General features: G+C 44.5%; 1 protein-coding gene across 5 annotated transcripts in view; it reads right to left on the bottom strand.

The window, feature by feature from the left end:
- DCLK2 (doublecortin like kinase 2) overlaps positions 1-22788 on the bottom strand; it is a 162507-nt gene that overhangs the window by 52098 nt on the left and 87621 nt on the right. For all 5 annotated transcript variants that reach the window (XR_005744612.1, XR_005744618.1, XM_040331885.1 and 2 more), the window contains 2 exons: positions 19568-19662; positions 1106-1169 (listed from right to left, as the gene is read on the bottom strand). Coding sequence is in view for 3 of the 5 variants with exons in the window: in XM_040331885.1 (XP_040187819.1) it covers positions 1106-1169; positions 19568-19662 (159 nt within the window). In the remaining 2 variants the exon portion in view is untranslated. The remainder of the gene's footprint in view (positions 1-1105; positions 1170-19567; positions 19663-22788) is intronic.

Raw genomic sequence — 22788 nt, 5'->3', positions numbered from 1 at the left:
TGGCTGTACTGTGAGTGACCACTATTGTTGTCTGGGGTGTCGTTACCACCCCAGGCCAAGGGTGGCAGTAGTCAGGTCAAGGTGTTTTGGGTGTTCCCCTTCGACAGCCAATCAGTGGGGATTGATCGTCCCGCTGTGCATGCTGGGGAGGAGTACTTAAGGGACAGACGCCATTGGACTGGGGTCGTCGATCGCTGGTCTATAGTCCCACCACCCTCCGTGAGTGGCCCTCCTGGCCGGGGGTGCGTGTTTATGTGTTCCTGGCTCCGGGACCATGTTGGTCCGGGGTTGTGATCTACTAAGTAGGCCTGGCAGTCAGACTGGGTGTACAATTGCAGAGTGGTCCTTGCTGTCCGTTCTGGAGGGAGGAAGCCACTCGATGAAGAACCTATCCTGGAGAGCACCGAGCACGAGGTTGGTATCTCAGGAGAGGCCTTGAACTTCATCGAAGGATGCACCATTACTGAAAGGCTGAATGATGGTCGCCTGTCATTTTTAAGTTTGCAAGAAGTTAATCGGGAGAGATCCGGGTGCTGAAACCTGTGTTGAGAGGATTTTGGACCGAACATACCTCCATCTGTGGGAAGGTCTGTGGCAGAGACTTTACTAATTTTCGTGCGCCATCCTGGATGCTAGGCTAGTGAGAGAGGCCTATCCGAGTGCACAATACCCACTCTGGCTAGATTGGCAATGAAAGCTGTGTTGCTGGAAGCAGGAGTGTTTCCGGACAGAAGTGTGCACCTGAACCGATTACCTGTTACCCTTCCACCTCTTCAACTACTTCTTTAATTATTTTACCAAGTTCAGCAAATAAAGCAAAGAAAAGAAGTCTAAAGTGTGAACTTTTTCTCAACTCTCATTTGATACCCTAGACAGTGAGGAAATAGAGGTAACATGCCACCCAAAACAAACCAGCAGCTCCTTCGGGGGTAGTGCTACATAAAAGAAAAAAAAAATCTTGATTGTACCCTTGACAACTTTCTAGTATGTATGGTTACCTTTACTTTGGCTGTAGGGTAAACCATAGATAACCACATTGGAATTGGCCATTAGGAGTTCACAACATTAGAATGCTCTTCACGCTCTACTTCCCCAACAAACCTACCTTCAGGACTGTTCACATCAGGAAGACCGTTCACATTAGAGATGGATCCAGAGTGAGGTGACATCTAAAAAGAAAAGAACCAAACCCTTGTTATTATACTGCTCCATGTTTTTATAGTTAACACTGTGTAACTAGCTCCTTCATAATGTTTACATTGTTTACATTTAAAAGTCTGGGCATACTTTGAATAGCAGAAGAAGCCCACATTGCTAGGAGTTTACAGCAAGTGTAAGAACAAACAAGAAGATAAAATGTATATGCATGGCAAACATCTGTTATTTGAATTATGCTGGACATCAGGAAACCAAGCAAACAGTAATTAATATACAAACTGTTTTGTACTTGGAAGATTTTCTATAATTTTGAATAACTTTCATGATTCCGATTTTGGAATATAATAACCACATCTGCATCCTGTCAAGTTCATTGTGATGATTAAGCGGACGTGTCTGACCACAAGGCTTACATTAAATATGACTAGATGATTAGTCATATTTACAAGGGAACACAATGTAATACAGTAGGAATTCATTGATGATGTAGACATGATAATTGGGGATTTTGGGTAGTAACAAGCATGTATTATAAACAGTATGTAATAAAACATCCTCTGCAGAGTATCCCAAGTGGGTTAATCCCACAGAAGCAGTTTTACTGCAATTGTGGTAATTGCAAAGCATAATTTTCTCTTCATAGTCTGTTATCTAATCAACAGGAGAAAGATTATTAGTCCACTTTAAAAGATAAATAGTTGAAGGATGCCCAGCTGTCCTCTATCACTTTTACCCACCTGTTCCAAATAGTTGTTGGATGTGTCATGCTGACATTGGTAATATGACTCCCTATATGTCCCATCATCACACATTTGCATCTTACAGACTTATGCCCTGTACACAAGACTGGTTTTCCTGACATGCCAAAACCCAACGTTTTTCCCGATGTGATTCCTCTCAAGCCTGCCTTGCATACACACGTTCAGTCAAAAAATCACTCGACCAAAGCGCAGTGACGTCCAACATGTACGACGGCACTATAAAGGGGACGTTCCATTCAAATGGCGCCACCCTTTTGGCTGCTTTTGCTGTTCCTCGTGTTAGTAAAAGTTTGGTGAGAGACGATTTACGCTTTTCAGCCTTGTGCTTTTCAGTCCGTTACAGCGTGACGAATGTGCTATCTCCATTATGAACACTAGTTTTACCAGAACGTGCGCTCCCGTCTCATACTTGATTCTGAGCATGCCCATTTTTTCCTTTGGAAGAGCATACACATGAGCGGTTTTCGCGACGAGAAAAAGACTGACGGGAAACACGATGAGAAAAAATAGAGCAAGTTCGAATTTTTTGGCGGGCAGTTTTCTCGTCGGGAAAACTGCTATGGAGCATACACATAAGCGGTTTTCCCGACCAATCTAAAAAATGGCAGTTTTGTTCCCTTCAAGACAAGCAAGTTGATTGACAGCCTTCGATAGCACGTAACGGCTTCCGAAGATACATGAGTGACGCTCGGCAATTTACGGCGCCTGCGCAGTCAGCTCTACACGGCAGGCGCAGGCGCCGTAAACAGCCAAGTGTCATCTCGGCTGTTTTCGGAAGCCGTGACGCGCTATCGAAGGCCGTCAATCAACTTGCTTGCCTTCGGGAACGCCCATTCCCCGCAGGATTCCCCGCTCGGAGCCATAGAAAAAATATTGCTATAACGATAAGTACCAAAATAAGATAAAAAAGACCAGCATACTGCAGATGTCAGCAGTATGCTGGATCTAACTGCAGAAAGTTGATTTTTGGGTGAACTCCCGCTTTAAGCATATAAGCTCCGTTTTGTGTTGAAAATAACTGTGAAATCTAAAACTCTGATGGGTGTAACAAGATGTCCGCTTGCCCCCTTCTCACTATATCATTACTGTGCAGGAGTGTGGGGTGTAGCAAGATGGCGGCTGTTAAACGTCACTTCCGGAGCATTCTGTGATAGGGAGCCGAATGTGACAAGACACCGGAAGGGAGTAATTTGTGATCTGCCCATAACTGGTACTGATTGGAAAGCAGCTAAGAATAGTAGAAACATACTGGTCTTCTGCTGGGGAGCCGAATGTGACAAGACACTGGCAGGGAGTAATTTGTGATCTGCCCATAACTGGTACTGATTGGAAAGCAGCTAAGAATAGTAGAAACATACTGGTCTTCTGCTGGGGAGCCGAATGTGACAAGACACCGACAGGGAGTAAATTGTGATCTGCCCATAACTGGTACTGATTGGAAAGCAGCTAAGAATAGTAGAACATACTGGTCTTCTGCTCATAACGCTATTATATTTAATGTAATAGTTCTCTGCACAGAATGTGGAGGAATTATTAAACTGAATGTAACACTGTGTAACTGCAGTATGATTAACTAAATAATCGACCTTTCCAGAACAAACAGTCCTAGTAAATGTAGCTGTAAAAACTCAGCGGATGAGAGCAGATGCAGGACGACGTGACCACCATTTGCATGTGACCCTCTGTGCCCCTGGAAGTTGGCTCTTTTGTTACTGCACAAAATCAAGCTGTCTAAGAATCAATCTGAATTTTATGTGTGGGAAGAAATTAAGGGTTTAGACTGTAAATACCACTTAGCAATTCATACATTGGAATAAGACAAAATGTAATATATTGTTAAATTCAATGCCTTATAAAAGTGTTGCATTATGGTTATTTTTCAGTTTGTTCAGAAAACTCTTTAGGTGGTTTTAGCTATTTCATGAAATAATGAGTACATTTTTACTTAAAGCAGTGGTTCTCAACCTTCCTAGGGCTGTGACCCCTTTATAAAATTTCCGAAGTTGCGGGGACCCCTAACAGAAAAAAATGTTGTAGCGTGGCAAGTAATTTGCTCCCCTAACCCCTTCCACTCCACAATTTAGGATGTACTGTACCACTTTTTTTTCCCGATCTCTCTCTAGCCATCTTTCTTGTTCTCTCTTATATTCTTTCTCTCCCTTTTTCTTTGTTACTCCCCCTCTTTTCCTCTCCCTTCCATGTATTCTCTTGTTTTTCCATCTCTTACTCCTTGTTGGGGGGGGGGGGGGTGGATGGAATGGGAAGTGTAGCCATGCTGGAGGGAGTTCTGATCAGCCAAATTAGGTACTCTTGATCAAGGTCATCTGCTGATCTGAGAACTTTAGTGGGGATTTTTAATGGCAACTATAATCACAGGCAGTGTTACTCACTGTGTCTCCGGGTTCATTGTGTCTCGCAGGAGTGATCCTTATGCCAAAATCATGAGATGGAGCCTCCAGCCTCTCCCACTTCACATTTCTCACCAGTCAGCTGACCTCTAGTCTCCGCCCCACATCCATGCCGTGAACTTAATGGGCAGCTGCAAAGAGGCTGAGTGGGTGCCTGCGGGCTCCAGGAACAGCCCTGTTGGGAGGCCACAAAAACGCTGGGAATGCGGCGTGGGCTTAAAGAACAGCCTGGGATTTGGTGACCCCTGGCAAATCACCATTTGACCCCCGAGGGGGTCCTGACCCCCAGGTTGAGAACCACTGACTTAAAGGGTCACTAAAGGAAAAAAAATGTTTTTGCTGAAATGACTGTTTACAGGGTATAGAGACATAATAGTTAACTGATTCCTTTTAAAAATGATTAAAAATAGATAAAAAAACAATCATATAATGTACCTACAGTTTAGTTTCGTTTTTGCTGTTGTTTCCTGGTTCTCTGATGTACGGAGCCAGAGAGCCAATAGAGGGCAGTGAAGGTTTTGCAAAACGAAACTGTATTGGTGCTGAGGAGTTTTAGATACACAGGGGCAGATCCACGTACATTGGCACATATATACGCCGGGCGTAGCATATCTAAGATACACTACGCCGCCGTAACTTTTTTTTTTTCGAATCCTCAAAGAATTTGCGCCGTAAGTTACGGCGGCGTAGTGTATCTTTGGCGGCGTAAGGGCGCAGAATTTAAATGGATGTGATAGGGGAGTGTTTTATGTAAATACGTCGTGACCCGACGTAAACAAAGTTTTTTTGGAACGGCGCATGCGCCGTCCGTGGGGGTATCCCAGTGTGCATGCTCGAAATTAAACCGGAACAAGCCAATGCTTACGACGGTGACATCATTCTACGCAAATCCCTATTCGTGAATGACTTACGCAAACGACGTAAAAAATTCAAAATTTGACGCAGGAACGACAGCCATACTTAACATTGAGTACGCCTCATAATAGCAGGGGTAACTATACGCCGGAAAAAGCCGAACGCAAACGACGTAAAAAAATGCGCCGGACGGACGTACATTCGTGGATCGCCGTAACTAGCTAATTTGCATACTCGACACGGAATTCGACGGAAACTCCACCTAGCGGGCGGCGGAAAAAATGCATCTACGATCCGACGGCGTACTAAGACGTACGCCTGTTGGATCGATCCGAGATGCAGTCGTATCTTGTTTTGTAGATACAAAACAAATATACAACGCGGGAAATTTAAAATTACGCGGCGTATCAATAGATACGCCGGCGTAATTCTTTTGTGGATCTGCCCCACGGTAATCACACCTCCTTGATTAGTCACCACAGTGAGAAATCTCCCAGTACTGTGGTGATCAGGAAACAGACAACCAGGAAGTGTCCAGAACAGAGAGGAATTACAGCAACATCAGAGCAAAAACGAACAATGAGGACATGAAACCAGGACTGCAGTAAGGTAAAGGAAGCTATTTAGCTAAAAAAATGTTTTCCTTTAGTGACCCTTTAAAGGGTAACTCCACTATTGTAAAAAAAAAAAAAACCTGCAGCCACTGTAATTTTTTGAAATACAGTAAATTGTATTATTTCCACTGTTAATAAATGTTATGCTTGCCTAGTTACCAAATTGGGTGACAATATATTCAATTCATCTTTACTAGCTGGTTTGGTACCTGTTTTCTTTGATATAGCACTACTGAGTATTGCTTTTAGTGATTTCATGTGATATTATATGTATGTTCATTCAGAAGGTGTCAGAAGGGCTGAGGCCCTTGAGAAGGTTGAGGCGAAGGATAGCTGACCTATCTATCCAGAGACTCCTTCAGGGGTAATGCTACACCTGTTTAGCATTATCATTAAAGAGGAAGTAAACCCTGTCTGTTTTTCCTGTTTATTTATATTATAATCCTGCAATGTATTGGTAAGCCATACACATTTAAATCTGACAAAAACGAGGTTTTAAAATACCACCAAATTTTTAAATTTTGTTTATTCCGGCCGCGCCATCGTTACTACTGATCGATGAAACTTTTGTTGACGTCATTTCCGCCCTTACTTTGTTTTCCTTTCCAAGACTAAACCAAGCCTCTATCTCTATTGCCGTTACTACGTCAACCAAGCTAAGCCATCAACAACAGCAAATCCCTCTCTGTGCTGCTCTGGTTCACTCCCCCTGTGTGACGTCTTATACAGTCACAAGAGGGAGAACCAGGAAGGAGAGGATGAGATCACAGCATCGCAAGGCTTCTTTCTCTGTGCCGTTTGCAATGAAAGTGAATGGCATGCAGAGGATAGTGAACGGCACACATAGCGTGCCGTTAAAAAATCTAAGGAATGCGCAAGCGTGGCTGACGTTACCAAGGATTGCAGGACGGTTTCTAAGGCAACAGAAAGAGTGAGTAAACTTTCACAGGCAGCGATCAGCTGCCTTTTATATATAGATTTGAATGAGCTGAAGTTGTAGTGGAGAGTTTACAACCACTTTAAAAGTGACAGTAAAAAATAAATAAAAAAATAGACACCAGAACAGTAATGGAGTGGGCAATCTTCCAATAGGGACACTAGCTCTGGTGACCCTGGTGAAACCCCTGGGATACCCCCAATTTGGAGGTATTTCCTCTCACTTCCTGTTTTGGCAACTAGACACAGATGGAAGAAACAAAACTTTCAGGGGTTTATAACCTCCCTTACTAAAGGTTTTGCCTTTAATTACACTTTAAGGGGGAACAGTCCCTAGACCACAGCATAGGGTTGTTATGGACACTTGTACCACACACCTCTGTGTGTGTCCTAATGTATCAGCATATTGTCACGACACGCCTAACTGGGTTCTAAATGTGTGGATCACAACTGCGGAGGCTTCTCAGGTTTGAACCCAGGTTTCACTCTCAATCAGTGTAGAGAGTTAGGGTTCAGTCATCAGCCTCAGAGGAGTGATTGACACTTATTCCTTCATAAGCGTCACAAGTCTAGTAAAGGATATGAGCGTGCATGAAAGGTTTCCTGAAACACTTGGTATGAATAGCACAGATCAGAGGTATGTGAGTACTAGTCAGCAGGCATGAAAGACTTCCAGAAATACAAGGCAAGACAAGCACAGATCACAGGCATGTGGAAACTACTGAGGAGGCATGTGAGGTTTCCACATTACTTGGTAATGATAGCACAGTTCTTAGGCATTCAAGGACTACTAGGCAGGTTAGCCAGGCTGTGTAATTGCAGTTCAGGTGGTGGCTGACTGGAGGTTCTGGTGGTCCAGATCAGGGATGGCCTGTAGCAGGGTGCTGGCTGTGGAGGGATGGCCTGTAGAGGAGTGCCGGTTGTGGTGGTGGCTGCGGATTCGCAGATGACAGCTGGCATCCTAACAAAATAGAGGAACGCCTAGCTGTCTGTCCTGGGCGTTCAAATAGAGCGCCGGGTAGGAGGGGGAGAAGCCGCGACTAACGCGGTTGCACTTCCGCATTCCAGAGTGGAACGCAAATGCCGCGCACCGGAAGTGACGCTCACGGTGCCCAGAACGGAGCGCAGCTGCCAGGACAAGATGCAGCTGCACCCGTTTTAATTGTAAATAACGGCGGCGTTGTTACACATATATGGCAGTTAGTATTGGTTCTCAGAACTAACACTAAAGGCCAAATTTGATGATAGAGTGGACTGGAAATGTCTGCATCAATGATTTCATCAGCCATAACTGTAATAGCAGTTTTTATTTTCCACAGGAAAGCTATTCATTAACAGTTGCTACTGCCACCAATGTCTTCATTACCCTCCACCTTTAGGCTACACTTACACAGCTGGCCGGGCCAACAGTTTGTTGTGTTCAGAGGCAGCTAAATACTGCCTCTGGACACAGCAACACTGTGTGCTATGGCTAAATACAAACTGGTTCATTAGCTGCGGCCAGAATTCCACAGACCCTGTCAACATCCAGGGTCGAAGGCTTTCTTCACATATAGGGGATAAGTGGTCACATGTGAACAGTGGCAGCATTGACCTCTGATTTGTACAGTGTATGCAGGCAGCATTTAGAACAAGAGAGCGGCAGTGTGTATGTAGTCTGATGAGTTCACATTTTGCTGACACCAGACGTTAACAAAAAAGCTGGCCATAGACAGACAGAAACCTGCTTTTTTAAAGCGGTAGTTCACCCTCCTTCACCCCATTATTCCATTACTTTCGGCATCGTAGCGCGAGCTACGGTATGCCGGTCTTAAATTTTTAAACCCCGTACTCACTGTGCTATTGTTGATTGAAGAATCCGACTCCCGCGGGGAATGGGCGTGCCTATGGAGAGGGAGGATGATTGACGGCCGGCTCTGGCACGTCACGCTCCCCGAAGACAGCCGGAGTAGGTCTCGGCTATTCACAGCGCCTGCGCACAGGCTATGCGCAGGCGCCGTGAATAGCCAAGCCTATTTCGGCTATTTCCGGAGAAGCGTGACGTGCCAGGGCCGGCCGTCAATCACCTTCTCTCACCAGAGGAACGCCCATTCCCCGGATTCTTCAATCAACGATACCGCAGTGAGTACGGGCATAAAAAATGTAAGACCGGCATACCGTAGCTCGCGCTACGATGCCGAATTTAATTGTCTAATAAAAAAAAACTTTTTTTTTTTTTTTTACAGGGCGAACCCCCGCTTTAAAGGCTGTATCACCAGGTGAGAATCAAGGGGGAAAAAAAGAAACCAAATAGAGCCATCAAAAAAATAATTGGTAAGCTGCAATATACGGTATTACAATTAAATGTGTTGGGGTTTAATACCACTATCTTGAGAAGTGCTGGTTTAAGCAAGTCATTGCCAAGAAGATGCTGAGAACTAAGTAACAGTTTTAGCAGTGGGAATGTTTACATACTGTATACTATCAGAACATGAGTGATAATGGCAGTTGTGTGCAGTTAAATTGCTACTATACTGCCAGAGATCTAGACACCTATGTGGGCGACAAAAACAAATATAATAATAAAAAAAAAGACAGATACGGTTTTTATGACAGAACAACACCCTAGTGATCACTGATTCTTCTGGCATGTCAGTGGTAATGTACAAAGAGATGAGCATGTGTAGCTCAGGGTACATTTAGAGCATTGCTCTGTGCCATGATTATGTGACTCCCGTGCACATGCATGGAAGTGATGTCATTGCGGCCTAGCTATTCAAGCTGCTGCTGAACCTGGCAGGAAGACTGGGAAAAGATGGAAGAGCCCAAGTACTAACAGTACAGCAGTGGGGGGCCCCTTTGACCGATATGTCATAATGTATTAATATTGGCAAATTATGGCTAACACCTCCTAGAGCAGGGGTGGGCAATTATTTTTTCGATGGGGCCACATGAGAAACTAAAAATATTTTGGAGTGCCGGGTCAAAAGGCTAAACTCAATACTGCATAAAATCAATTGTATTTCTTTATAAAAAGCAGTAAATATCATTGTTGGACAACTGGTACGAGTACTTGTTATAGACATGGCACAGGAGGGGGACAGAGGCTGGAGACATGGCACAGGAGGGGGACAGAGGCTGGGGACATGGCACAGGAGGGGGACATGGCACAGGAGGGGGACAGAGGCTGGGGACATGGCACAGGAGGGGGACAGAGGCTGGGGACATGACACAGGAGGGGGACAGAGGCTGGGGACATGACACAGGAGGGGGACAGAGGCTGGGGACATGACACAGGAGGGGGCCAGAGGCTGGGGACATGACACAGGAGGGGGACAGAGGCTGGGGACATGACACAGGAGGGGGACAGAGGCTGGGGACATGACACAGGAGGGGGACAGAGCCTGGGGACATGACACAGGAGGGGGACAGAGCCTGGGGACATGACACAGGAGGGGGACAGAGGCTGGGGACATGACACAGGAGGGGGACAGAGGCTGGGGACATGACACAGGAGGGGGACAGAGGCTGGGGACATGATACAGGAGGGGGACAGAGGCTGGGGACATGACACAGGAGGGGGGACAGAGGCTGGGGACATGACACAGGAGGGGGACAGAGGCTGGGGACATGACACAGGAGGGGGACAGACGCTGGGGACATGGCACAGGAGGGGGACAGATGCTGGGGACATGGCACAGGAGGGGGACAGACGCTGGGGACATGGCACAGAAGGGGGACAGAGGCTGGGGACATGGCACAGAGGCTGCAAATTATCATATCACTTCTTCACATCATCAGTATGCTGTGTCTTCCTCCTGTGCCCCTTTCACCTCTCCACAGATCTGACCTGTGGAGAGGTGAAAGGGGCACAGGAGGAGGACACAGCATACTGATGATGTCTAGGTAGGATAGCACTTCACACTCTGCTGCTGGACTGAGGAGGACTCACCAGACAAGGCCAGGGCAGTGGCACTGAGGGCAGGCAGCAGGCGTCGCGAGGAGTCCTACTCCAACGAAGATAGTGGAGACCAGGGTCCACTCCAGGTCCGGGCACCAGCATGGCGGCTGGCCGACTGCTACAGTCAGTCAGTCGGGCGGGCAGAGCAGGCAGGCAGGCGCACTGGTTGGTCTCCGTCTGCCTTCACTCAGTCCACTCCGTCACAGTGGGGGTGCGTCTGCAGTGTGTCCACTACATCTGCTGCTGTGTGCTGTCCCGCCGGTGCCGCTCTCCACAGAGTCCACACATTCTACGATGTTCCTCAGTTTCCCCGCGCTGCTCTTTTGAATAGGCTGGCAGCAGTGTTGTTAGCGCGAAAATGCGCTTTGATAATTGGCTGCGCGGCGGGTGGTGGTGGGCTGGGCGGTCAGAGAGGGCGAGGCTATGCATAATGTAGGAGGACTAGACGCTGCCTGCGCTGCGGCTCACATTTGGATCTTTTTACGGGCACATTTCCCTTATTACGGACTTTTACGAACAGGGTAAAAGTACCTTTTATTTACGTACTGTCCGTAATTCTACGTACGGTTGGCAACTAGGGTTGTCCCGATACCACTTTTTTAGGACTGAGTACAAGTACCGATACTTTTTTTTATGTACTCGCCGATACCGAATACCGATACTTTTTTTTAAATGTGTCCCCAAATGCAGCCATGTCCCCCGTATAACAGCCATGTCTCCCGTATAGCAGCCATGTCCCCCGTATAGCAGCCATGTCCCCCGTATAGCAGCCATGTCCCCCGTATAGCAGCCATGTCCCCAGTACAGCAGCCATGTCCCCAGTACAGCAGCCATGTCCCCAGTACAGCAGCCATGTCCCCAGTACAGCAGCCATTGTCCCCCGTACAGCAGCCATTGTCCCCCGTACAGCAGCCATTGTCCCCCGTACAGCAGCCATTGTCCCCCGTACAGCAGCCATTGTCCCCCGTACCTACTGTTATCACCGCGGCGGGGAACATTACAGACAGCGTTCATTTGAACAGCTGTTTTCCCCGCTGCGCATAGACACTCCCCCTTGGACGGATCTGTCCAATCGCGAGCAAGGGGGAGTGTCTATGTGACTCCCCCTTGCTCGCGATTGGACAGATCCGTCCAAGGGGGAGTGTCTATGCACGGCGGGGAAAACAGCTGTTCAAACGACCGCTGTCTGTAATGTTCCCCGCCGCGGTGATTAACGTGGCAGCGGCTGCGGTTTCGGCGGCGGCGGCGGGGGGGGGGGGGAGTATTCTATTTTAGTATCGGGGGTATTAGCGGGAGTACGAGTACTCCCGCTAATACTCGGTATCGGGACAACCCTATTGGCAACACTGCCCGGGGGCCGGATTAAAAGGTCCGCCGGGCCGTATACGGCCCGCGGGCCGTAGTTTGCCCAGGTCTGTCCTAGAGGCTAATTTAATGAAAAAAACAACAAAACATTAAAGCTGAATTCAATGCACCCCTAAAAGACACCAATGAATGATCAATAAATCAGTTGTACTGCGGCAGGTTTGCTCTCCTGGGCAAATCAGCATCATTGTAAATTGGCTCGTTGTGGGCATGGTGGATCCCCATTCTGACAGATGACATGACAGAGATCTACTGTTCCCTGTGATCTCTGTCATGTCCCAGGCAGCCCAACCCCCTACAGTTAGAGCACACCTAGGTAACACACTTAACCCCTTAATTGTCCCCTAGTGTTAACCCCTTCCCTGCCAGTGTCATTTTTACATTGATCAATGCATTTGTATAGCACTGATCAACGTAATTATGTCACTGGTCCCAAAAAATGTCATTTGGGGGTCAGATTTGTCCGCCGCAATGTCGCAGTCCCGTTAATAATCGCAGATCGCCGCCATTACTAGTAAAAACAATTTTAAAAAGTCCCTAAATCTATCCCATAGTTTGTAGACACGATAACTTTTGCTCAAACTAACCAATATACGCCTATTGTGATTTTTTTTTTACAAAAAAATATGTGGAAGAATATATATCGGCCTATACTGATGAAGAAATATTTTTTTTTACATTTTTATTGGGGGGTGTGGAGGGGGGGACGCAAAAAGTATTGTTTTTTTTTCAAAATGGCCTCTCTTTTTTTGTTTATTGTGCAAAAAATGAAAACTGCAGAGGTGAGCAAATACCATCAAAAGAAAACTCTATTTGTGGGGAAAAAAGGACGCCAATTTTGTTTGGGTACAGCTTTGCACGACTGTGCAAATGTTATTTAAAGCGACACAGTGCCGTATTGCAAAAAGTGGCGTGGTCATTAAAGCGGGGGTTCACCCTATAAAAAAAAATAAAAAAATGTTTTTTTCTTCTAGCATAACATTAGGCATAGTAGCGCGAGCTACAGGATGCCTGTCTTAATTTTTTTATCCCCGTACTCACTGTGTAATCGAACATAGAAGATTCCGACTGCCCACGGGGAATGGGCGTTCCAATCCAGACGGAAGGTGATTGACGGCCGGCTCTGGCGCGTCACGCTTCTCCGGAAATAGCCGAAATAGGCTTGGCTCTTCACGGCGCCTGCGCATAGTCTGTGCGCAGGCGCCGTGAAGAGCCGAGACCTACTCCGGCTGTCTTCGGGGAGCGTGACGTGCCAGAGCCGGCCGTCAATCACCCTCCCTCTTGAAAGGAACGCCCATTCCCCGCGGGCAGTCGGAATCTTCTATGTATGATTACACAGTGAGTACGGGGATAAAAAAATTAAGATAGGCATACTGTAGCTCGCGCTACTATGCCTAATTTTATGCTAAAAAGTTGTTCTGCAGGGTGAAACACCGCTTTAAGGGGGAAAATCCTTCTGGTCCTTAACTAGTTAAATATATTTTTTGAATACAAACAGTGTAAGTAAATATATTTCACTTGGTATCTGTCTTTTGCAGTCCCTGTACAGCAGAGCTCAGAGTGGAAGAGAAAGAAGCAGCACAAGTCAGTTGTTTTTAAGTGCAAAACACATTCTAAAAGGAAGAGGAGAGTAGAGTAACAGCGACCAAGGTTCATAAGTTTGCTGCTTCTTCTGCCGATGTCCAGTCACAGGGTGGGGAGGGACAAGTACGGTAAGTGTTACTAAACTGCAATAGAGAAAAATCAGGACTCCCACCCTGCCCGACAGGACTGTGCAATGTGGCATAGTTGTAGTAATCTAAGGACATTGTTGGCAGAAATACAAATACTTTAACAGATGAAAGAACTCCCATTAATGTATTCCATCTCTGTATACAGTAGTTTGCCTGGAATTCTGAATCTGAATGCAGCTGCACTGTTTTCAATTGAGCCATTCACACAGGTGTGTAAACATGAGCTGCTTTCAGATCTGTAACACAGAATCCAAAAATCTAAGAATATGCATGTATATGTATAAATGCATGTTTATGCGTTTGTAAGCGCATAAACTAAGTCTAAACAAAGGGGAAAAATTAATTATCATAAAAACAAGTTATGTATGCATATGCGTCTTTACACGTATAAATGTATCAATATGCAAGCATTTTACTGATCATTATGCAGGAACTTTTCTCCTAGCAAACAAATCTGCAATAATATTAGTGGCCGTAGGAATGAGGCCAAAGATTTCTTATGTTTGTATTCATTATATTTCAGTGATAAATAGGGCTATTCTCAGAAAACAGTTCCAACGGTTCACACAGGGGCAACACGACTTCCAGCACGACTTTGGGAAGCAACTTGGACACGACTTGAGTATGAATCATCAGGCAACTTACAAGGCAACTTCAAGTCACCTCCAGGACAGTACAAGGCAACTTCAAGTCGCCTCCAGGACAGGAGGCTTTCCAGTGGCCAATCAAAAAACAATCAGCTCTGTGGGAGGGAGGGGTTTGCCTGAGAAATGTATGTTATCTTTCTGTATTATTGCTTCAGTTAAGACAGTGATCCGACTTCTGAGGCGACTTCCATTGAAATCAATGGGTACAAGTTGCCTACAAGTCGGATTGACACTAAAGGGCAACAGGGCAGAAAACCACTGTGCAGCAGAGTAATGCAGCAGTCAGTACACCTCAGCAGAAATCGCCAGAAAAGAAATACAGCATGGACACCAACCTGGGCGTCGACAGCATGGAGCAAGACACACAGGAAGCAGAATCTCTTATGTGGCTTTATACATTGTGCAAGTAAAGAAATACAGCGTGAACACGCCAAGCATGGCCGCTGACAGCATGGAACAAGACACACAGAAAAACAGAATCTCTTATGCGGCTTTATACATCGTGCAAGTAAAGAAATACAGCATGGATACACCAAACATGGCCGCCGACAGCATGGAGCAGGACACAGGTAAACAGAATCACTTATGCAGCTTAAACACTGATTTAGTGACTTATGGTTCCCCAAGTGAAGCTCCCCAGAGGAACCCCTGCCCAGCAGCTAGCTCAGAGAGCCTAGGAGGAGGAGTGGGGGGAGGGGAGAAGGGGGATAAGGCCCTTTACTCACCTCTCCAAGGATGCCCAGCCCTGTCTTCTTGCTAAAGCAAGGTAGTAGCTACTTACCCTTCCTATGGGTTTATGCTGGAAGCATCCTGGACAGTGCATCTTCCGCATGGTAACGAAGATGACTGTCGGCCAGGCTACTGCGATTCAGCCCTGTAGACCGGTCCTTATGCAAGCCCTGGAGCGTATAGCTCACCGGCCAGAGCGACGGGTATGTTGTGGACGACCCAGCGTGCAGCTATGGTCGGCACATGCTCGATGGCCGAAACTGGGAAGAATACAAGGATCTGGGATCCAGCCTGTCGCCCAGTTGGCAGTTGATTGAAGATCACAGGAAAAACTTAAATAAATAAATGAATAAAAAATCCAAAAAAATGAATCCAAACTAAAAGCCTCCAAGCCATGAAGCCTGAAGAAGTCATGTGATGTGACGAACACGCGTCGGGAATAGGAGTATCAGAGCCGACACAGAACGATGGCGGTGTAACAAGCTCGCTGCTCATAGGGGTTTTGCTGCTGCCACTATTTTAAATGTGAGTTTTTTACGTTTGTTACTTTATTGAGAATACATTTTACCAAGATACTGCACTATGGGCCCCCCTCTTTTCTCTTCCATCCCACACTCCCTGAGTTTTTGCTGACACCACAAGTCAAGAGAGGTGGAAGATATAGAGGAAGTGAGTGCTGCCATACTACTTAGTGACCCTCCAGCATACAAGATCAGGATACGAACTCTGTGTTCGTGGAGATCCACTATCCATGGCCTCAATGTGAGTGCGTGCATACGTGATATATCAATTTCAAACTTCTTCCACAGGATTATGCTATTATCCCTTATATTTCTGCTTACATGTTTATATGAACACTTGATGAGGACCAAACCCCCCCCCCCCCCCCCCCCCTCACTCTCAGCCTTAACCAGTGTGGCTGCACCTTTGAGGAGACATCTATGGTACTATGAGCTGTTCGTGCTATGGCTCTGAGGTGAGCATCTAGTACCACAAGAGGTGTGCAAACCGAAGTCTGCTTGCTTATTTATAAACACTGGACACTTTTTACATTTTTTGGGTTTCGGTATCACCACTTTAATAGACTCTAGATACACGTGTGTTGTGCTATGCTGTGTTCGTTATACATTTCAGAATGTACAGCATAGCTATCTTAGCTTGTGTGAGCTATTGTTTCTCTCATTTTTTATGTATTAACCTATATTACTGTGTAGTTGCTATATACAGCCTGTTACACCTGTGTCACTTAGTACATAATTTCAGGTTGTTGTATTCACCCCCTTTTTTCTTTTAGTATTCACTTTATTTAACCACTTAATTTACCCTTTTATCAGGGCCTACTTACCCAGCCTATGGGTTTTGTTCTTAGTCCCCTGGTATAATTAATTGTTCACAGCGCTTCACCATCACTTATTCACAAGTGTGCGGGACCGCCCTGTCATCCGCCGGCTCAGAGGGGATCGACGGAGCGATCCCCGCTGAGCAAGCGTGGGTTCACGGGGCGGATCATTGCTGATCAGCCCCGTGTGAAAGGGGTCTAAGAGGAAAAATTCAAAAGCCCTGTAGACACACGACCAGTTTTCTGCTAGGAAAACTGCCAAGAGAGCTTTTGGCCAGGGAAAACCAGACGTGTGTATGCTTCCTCGCAGTTTTCCCATCAGGATTTCCCGTCTCTATTTTCCCGTCGTGTTTTTTTTTTTTCAGCCAGATCTACAACTTTCCTATGGGAAACACTGCGAAGCAGTGCCGACGGAGCATACACACGATTTCAGGCCAAAGCTCCATGGCAGTTTTCTTGCCAGCTTCTCGGCTTTCCCCTCGGTTTTCTCAGCGGACTTTTTTACCGCAGAGAAAACCGAGCGTGTGCACAGGGCTTAAGTTAAGTTGTAATGAGTTGTAAAGTTGTTAAAAAAAGCATCGCCTATGGACAATTTTGGGCATTGTAGCTTTTTGCCATTTTGCAGGCACACACAATTTTCAAGCTTGACATATTTGGTATCTATTTAACCAAAACAACCTTTTATTTTATGTTTTACAAAGAATGGGTATTATATTCTGTTTGTGTGCATTAAAATTAAATTTAGTGGTTTTTTTTGTTTGTTTTTTAAATATATGGGTTGGATAAACTAGTGCCTAGTGTGTGGCATAAAACATTGCAACTACTCTCATTTTATTCTAGTCACCGTTTTGGGGCTTTGAGTAACCTTCAGTCCAAAAATGGGTATTTAAACATGGCGGCAACAGGGAAGGAAAAAGCGTCGGTCCCCCTCTTAGTGCCCAGGCACAGTGTAGGGTGCAGGTCTGGTTCATGCCGAGGAATAGTACAAGAGATAAGGATAGATGACCGGACACCTTAAAATATAGTTAAAACCCCATCTTTTTTTTTTCAGGGTTAAAAACAGAACAACAGCACAGTTACACAGGTAGCAAGGTTAACACGTTTCACATCTACTGATGCTTAATCATAACCTAACCTAACCTGGTTATGGCTTAAGTGTCAGTAGACATGAAATCTGTTAACCTTTCTTCCTGTGTAACTGTACTGTTGTCCTGATTTTAATCCTTGGAAATAAAGGGATTTATTCCTCTGTGCTCTTTGTTTTTATATCTTATCTTAACCACTTCCAGACCTTAGGTGTTTTTCAGATTTGGTGTTTGCAAGACTAAAACTGTTTTTTCTGTTAGAAAATTACTTAAAACCCCCAAACATTATATATATTTTTTTCTAACACCCTAGAGAATAAAATAGTGGTCATTCCAATACTTTTTGTCACACTGTATTTGCGCAGCGGTCTTACAAGCGCACTTTTTTTGGAAAAAATTCACTTTTTTGAATTAAAAAATAAGACAACAATAAATTTGGCCCAATTTTTTTATATATTGTGAAAGATAATGTTACACCGAGTAAAATGATACCCAACATGTCACGCTTAAAAATTGCGCCCGCTCGTGGCATGGCGTCAAACTTTTACCCTTAAAAATCTCGATAGGCGATGTTTAAAAAATTCTAGAGATTGCATTTTTTGAGCTACAGAGTAGGCCTAGGGCTAGAATTATTGCTCTCGCTCCAACGATCGCGGCGATACCTCACTTGTGTGATTTGAACACCGTTTTCATATGTGGGCGCTACTCGCGTATGCGTTCGCTTCTGCACGCGAGCTCGTCGGGACGGGGCGCTTTAAAAAAAATGTTTTTTGTTTTCTTATTTATTTTTATTTATTTTATTACTTTTTACACTGAAAAAAAAAATGATCACTTTTATTCCTATTATAAGGAATGTAAACATCCCTTGTAATAGAAAAAAGCATGACAGGTCCTCTTAAATATGAGATCTGGGGTCAAAAAGACCTCAGATCTCATAATTAGACTAAAATGCAAAAAAATAAAAAAATAAATTTGAAACTGTCATTTTTTCAAATGACAAAAAAAAAAATTGTCTCTTTAAGAGGCTGGGTGGGACTGACGTTTTGACGTCACTTCCGCCCAGCAGAGCTATGGGGACGAGCGAAGGAGATTTTTCCTTCAGTCTCGTCCCCGCTCAGCTGCCGAACAGTCCCGATCTCCTCCGCCGCTACCGACGGCTCCGGTAAGCGGCGGAGGGCGCGGGAGAGCGGCGGGAGGGGGGGCCCCTCTCCCGCCACCGATAACGGCGATCTCGCGGCGAATGCGCCGCGGAGACCGCCGTTATCGTGTACCAGACCGCGCACACTAAAGATCGATACCTCGGTTGTGGCAGCAGCTGCTGCCGTTACCGAGATATCAATCTTTAAAAATAGGACGTACATCGTCGTGCGCAGGTCTAGAAGTGGTTAAACCCATTTACCAAATAATGTCTATTAGATCTCTTATTAAAAAAAATAATGTCTATTAGGTAATAGCACAAAGTCCTAAACGGATATCTATGTAAAGATCTAGATCTGACACTATCCGTGTACACACGATCGGACATTCCAACAACAAAACCGTGGATTTTTTCCGACTGATTGTTCGCACAAACATATCTTGCATACACACGGTCACACAAATGTTGTCAGAAATTCCGAACGTCAAGAACGCGTCACATACAACACTATGACGAGCAGAGAAAAGTGAAGTTCAATGATCCCGAGCATGCGTCGAATCAATTCCGAGCATGCGTAGGATTTTTGTGCGTTTTGAACTTTTGTTGTCGGAAAAATTGAGAACCAGCTCTCAAACATTTGTTGTCGGAAATTCTGACAGCAAATGTCCGATGGAGCCTACACACGGTCAGAATATCCAACCAAAAGCTTACATCGAACATTTGTTGTCGGAAATTTCGACCGTGTGTATGTGGCAATAGAGTAATACAAACCTACAATATGTTCAGCAGCAGGATGTTATTTTTCTTGTACTATGTTGTCAATACAGACTACAAATATCAGAGACTTCCTCCTCCTTACCTTCAGGCCACGGAAACTTCCTGGACTGGTTGGAGATGAACAGGAGGATTTGGTGGATTTTGGAGTGGATAACTGGCTGCTTGGTGTTCCATTTACTATAAAATAAAAGTAAAAGCCTTTTTTAATAGTCGGATATACAATACTCCCTAGTTTGAATGCAAAAACTTTACAACAAAGACAGGGACAGGAAGGAAGTTGTTTGCCAGAAGTGTTTGACCGGATTAAAAAAACAACATATAAATGCATACATCACTGTTACTTTCAGACTTAGCAACGCTTGCTACACATATAACTGATGTGCCAATGGCGATATTCAGCCCTAAATCAATATTTATTGGAACATACAGCTTGAAATTTTAGAAGACTACACAAAGTTTAATATCAGCCTGTTCCTCTGTTTATTTTAAAACACATTTGGTTTTCATTAATAATGTAAAGTTTAGCCAGCAGTCATATTACATTGCCTTGACTGTTAATCAGATGAAAGTGAACTCTGGTTGCTACCAGTTATTGCACCGTGATCATCATCATGGCTTTTTTCCTTTTTTTTTTTTAAAACACAAAAATACTGTTTTAAAGTACTTGATTATTTAGGATAAAATAGATGATCAACCTTTACTGGGAAACAAGCCAAGCACTAACTGGTGGTATAAGCCATACGTTATCTACGTTAGTTACAGAACTCTTTTAGGTTTTAAACAGGATTGTTCATTTTCCCAATACCGTGAATCGTCATTTAATTTCCTATTATTGTACAGGTGAAGAAAATACTGTACAAACTGGAAAAAAAAAAACACGGAGTGAGTTTCGGTGAACAGGTATCATTACTATGATTACCAGATGTCTAGCCAGCCTTGTGGTATATGCATGCAACTTGTTCTCTCTTTGCCTTATTTCCCCTGATTAATGTGCTTTCAAAAAAGAAGCTCAATAACAAAGTATTTTGTACAAAGAAGACTGTTTGGAAAAAGAAGCATATTTCCATCTCTTTTGACATTTACTGAGGTGTGTATTAAGTGACCAACGTTACATGTACTCTAGAGGGACACAAGATGAGCCTGAAGATATATAATAGATGTAGCCGGACTGTGAATGACCAGTGTGAATGACCAGAGGAAAGAGAAAGATGTGTAAATTGGAAAAGAAAACAACTTAAACCAGTGGAGAGTAGGAGACATAAGACAGTTATAATTATCTATAGCGAGAATAAAACACTTGTAGGGACTTCACTACTACTGTGTTCTGGCTTTAAGGAACTAAACATGATATACTACTTATTATACCAAATGATCCCATACAAGAGGAGCTGCACCACTGATTTCAATAATTGAAATAGATTTTATTAAAATTGTATATACAACCCCTAGTCACAAAGGACCATTTTTTGGAATATGTGTCAAAAGCACAATCTATTATTGTATATCCTTGGGTATATATAACACATTTTTTAAGATAAAGACTGTTCTACTTGAAGCTCTGATTGAAGTTTAAGAAGAGACCAGAATTGTCAGGTCCTAAATAAGAAAATGAACTATCATTCACTCAACATTGAATAAATACATGTATGAGATCAGCAGGACAATATGATGGTGGGGGTTAGGTGCTCTGGTACCATAGAAAGGAAAAGCTGTCAAATATATTTATTTAAACTGACCCTGCAGTGTTCAATTTTCAACAATAAGCTAATAATTTGCTAAGGCCTTGTACACACGATCAGTCCAAACTGATGAAAACGGACTAAAGTCTGAAGTCTGATGGTCTGATGGTCTGATGTGCCTACACACCATCAGTTCAAAATCTGATCGAGTCCAACACGGTGACGTAAAACACAACGACGTGCTAAAAAAAAATGAAGTTCAATGCTTCCAAGCATGCGTCGCCTTGATTCTGAGCATGTGCGGGTTTTGAACCGATGCTTTTGCGTACTAACCATCGGTTTTGACTGATCGGTCATCAGTCCGATTTTAAAGCAAGTTTTAAAACTTTGGTCTGAAGGACAAAAGTCTGATGGGCCATACACATGGTAGGTTTGGACTGATGAAACTGAACTTCAGTCCGTTTTCATCAGTTTGGACTGATCGTGTGTACAGGGCCTCAGAGGTAGAGCATTAAACGTATACTTTATGTGCTTCCTATGCTAAGAAAACGTATAATGCTGCCAATGTTTCATATATTTCAGAAATTGTCAAAGCTTTTTTTAGTTTTGTATAATTAAGGAGCAATTAGCACCAATGTCAGGAGTCCCTGCAAAGTAGATTCATGGTCACCAAGAAAGTGATTGGAAATCTTCAGTGTTCGTGCACACTGGCGTAAAAAAAAACACTTCTAGAGGAGTTTAGCACTTTGCCTGTAGAAGCATCTAATGTTATTCTATGTGTCCATGCACATTAGGTTGTTTAGAGGCTCCTAAATGCTGCTAAACGCTACAAAACGCTAGTACAAAAAATACTCAAAATTCTGCCAAAAGCACTGTAATTTTCTTAAGCCAGTGTACATGGACCCTTAATGTTATAGTTGTTACCAGAAGAAGAAGTGAGGGGAAATCATTCTGTTTTTGCACAGAGCAGTCCTGACCCTCCTCGTCTGGGGTCCTCTGCTGGTGTTCATGGCTCCTCCCCCCAGTCAAACACCCCCCCTCCCCAGCAAGCCGCTTGCTAGGGGTGCACTCTTGTGGGCTCAATTTTGAGCCACACTGTGAGCATCTATTGACACCCACAGTGTGGCCCAACCCGCTCCCCCATCACTGACTGTCCACAAGGTTTGGGAGTGCGTCTATGGGAATGTTGGACCATTCTTCCAAAAGTGCATTGTTGTGGATGAGATGGCCTGGATCGCAGTCTCAGCTCTAATTCATCTCAAAGGTGTCCTTTTTGGGTTGAGGTCAGGACTCTATGCTGGCCAATCAAGTTTCTCCACCCAAACCCGTCCATCCATGTCTTTATGGACCTTGCTTTGTGCACTGGTCCAAATCATTTGGAGTGGGGATTACGATGTGGGGTTATTTTTCAGGGGTTGGACTTGGGCCCTTATTTTCAGAGCACTCTTAAGGTAAAAGCATTCCAAGACATTTTGGACCAGGGTTTGACAAATTTGCTTGGAATCTAGGAGCCAGCTAAAAAAGTTAGGAGCCAAAAGACGCACCCCGTCCCAACGAGCTCGCACACAGAAGTGAACACATACGTGAGTAGCGCCCGCATATGTAAACGGTATTCAAACCACAC

This window comes from Rana temporaria, chromosome 1 (genome assembly GCF_905171775.1).
Source record: "Rana temporaria chromosome 1, aRanTem1.1, whole genome shotgun sequence".
NCBI lineage: Eukaryota > Metazoa > Chordata > Amphibia > Anura > Ranidae > Rana > Rana temporaria.
Note: the sequence above shows the minus strand (reverse complement) of the source record. Positions and strands in the feature narration are given on the sequence as shown.